We start from the raw sequence: 2,228 nt of genomic DNA on the forward strand, positions 1-2,228 counted from the left end.
TATTCTATTCCATTGATTTGTAGGTCTGTTTCACCAGAACCACATTGTGGTGATTATGGTAGCTTTATAGTAAGTCTTGAAATCAGGTAGCTTCAGTCCTTGAGTTTTGTTCTTTTTCAAAATAGTTTTAGCTATCCTTAGCCCTGTGCTTTTTCTTTTTCCAAAGGATTTTGTTGGGATTCTGTTTACTCTGTAGACCAATCTGGGGAGAATTGATATTTTAATAATGCCTTCTGGTCCATTAATCTAGCACACCCCTCCATTTCTTTAGGTCTTCTTTGAACTCCTGATATTTTATGGTTTTCAACATTTATTATTAGATCTATCCCTAAGTAGTTCATGAATTTTAATACTATTGTCAATGATAGTTTTTAAATTTCAATTTCCAATTTTTCACTGCTCATATACATAAGCACAATGGAGTATTGTAAACGCCTCTGTATCCTGTGACTTCACTAAGCTCAAATATTAGTTTAGTAGTTGTCTTATAGAATCTCTGAGGTTTTCTGTTTGAACTATTTCATCATCTGTGAATAAAAAGTATTTTTTCTTTCCAATGTGCATACCTTTTATTTCTTTTACTTGCTGGATTGCATTAGCTGGAGCCTTCAGTATTGTTTTGAATAGAAGCAATGAGAGAAAACACCACGCATTGTTCTCCGTCTTAGGGGGATTATATTTGTTTTGTTCAATACTACATTCCCAGCACCTTGCACCAGGCCTGGCACACAGTAGGCACTCAAAAGAATTTGCCGAATGAATTAAAACAGAGTTCGCTTATATGTATAGAGATTAAAATAACATTGGTTTCATTAACATCTTATCCAACCACTCAATCTATTGAGTCACAAGTAAAATTATGTAATATGTTCTAGGATATCATTTTGAAATCAGGAACGTTTTCAAATATAAAAATGCTCCGGTGGGAATGTAGGAATTTAGGGATGAGCTATACACTTAACACGACGGTGACGCTATACTGTGTATTTGTCTGATGAATTGAACCTTAATTAATCAATAGGTTTAATTAAAATGCAGTAACAACAGAACTATTGCTTTTCTACCTCTTCTCTGGGATAGTGGAGTCTGAGAAGCTACAAAATCTGATTTCTACATATTATCAAAATGCTAAGGATGTCTAGTCAGTGCCAACTATACAATGGAAAGGATAATACCCTTGTCAACTTGGGGGTTAAGCATAAAACATTTTTAGAAAACTCAATTCAAAACATATTATTTATTGTCTATTATTGTCCTAGGAGCGAAGGTCAGAAGTACGGGATGAAAGAAGATGGTAGTATTTTAAATGGTTCCTAATCTCAGGAAATTCAGTATTTTGTGGTAGATATCAGATTTATATGTTAGAAATCGAGACTAATGCAGCTTTCCCTCTGATTGCCAAAATAAAAAACGGAGGAAAAAATGTCAAAGTGAGCTAGAATTATACAGGAAATCTTTGTGAAACATATAATATTTTAAAACGGCTTTAAAAAAAATAGACCTTAGACCTTGGATAGATAGCAAGAAGAAAAAGTAAAAAGTAAAGCTTTATTAAATATTTTTAACTGCATGCATTTTATGTTCTTCTGATCACTTAAAAAAAAAAAAAAAAAAAAAAAAAAAAAANCTGGCTCAAGCAGTAGAACACGCAACTCTTGATCACGGAGTTATGAGTTCGAGCCCCACACTGGGTGTAGAGATTCCTTAAAAATAAGCAAAAGCAGAAGTTGAAGAGAGGAAAAGGGGGAACAAAAGGTAGCTATATATTAATTTCGGTTACATCTCCATTCCATTTAATTCATTAAGAATTACCAGACTGGGGCCCTGGGTGGCTCAGTTGGTTAAGTGTCCAACTTTGGCACAGATCACGATCGCCTGGTTCATGAGTTCAAGCCCCATATCAGACTCTGTGCTGACAGCTCAGAGCCTGGAGCCTGCTTCAGATTCTGTGTCTCCCTCTGCCTCTACCCCTCCCCCGCTCGACTCTGTGTCTCTCTCTCTCAAAAATAAATAAACATTAAAAAAAAATGACCAGACCTAAGGTTTGTAGAACCAGGATGAATTACCTACACACATACCCTTTCTTTGAGTGTCATCATAATGACCAAAGGTAAGTCAGCCAATCATCAAATGCTCACCTTTATAAAGTACATTGGTTCCAGAATCTAGAAAGTCAGGTGCTAGTGGTGTGGGGTTTTTGAGTGGCATGAACATAATCCATCCCAGAA

At 35.5% G+C, this 2,228-nt stretch overlaps 1 protein-coding gene across 1 annotated transcript in view; it reads left to right on the top strand.

The window, feature by feature from the left end:
• The first annotated feature begins 2,100 nt into the window (after positions 1–2,100).
• The window catches only part of ANKH (ANKH inorganic pyrophosphate transport regulator), a 140,678-nt gene continuing 140,550 nt past the window's right edge, over positions 2,101–2,228 (top strand). The window contains exon 1 of the mRNA XM_077771993.1: positions 2,101–2,110. Within this exon, the coding sequence (XP_077628119.1) occupies positions 2,101–2,110 (10 nt within the window). The remainder of the gene's footprint in view (positions 2,111–2,228) is intronic.

Source organism: Crocuta crocuta, unplaced genomic scaffold (assembly GCF_008692635.1).
Source record: "Crocuta crocuta isolate KB4526 unplaced genomic scaffold, BGI_CrCroc_1.0 scaffold51, whole genome shotgun sequence".
NCBI classification, from domain to species: domain Eukaryota; kingdom Metazoa; phylum Chordata; class Mammalia; order Carnivora; family Hyaenidae; genus Crocuta; species Crocuta crocuta.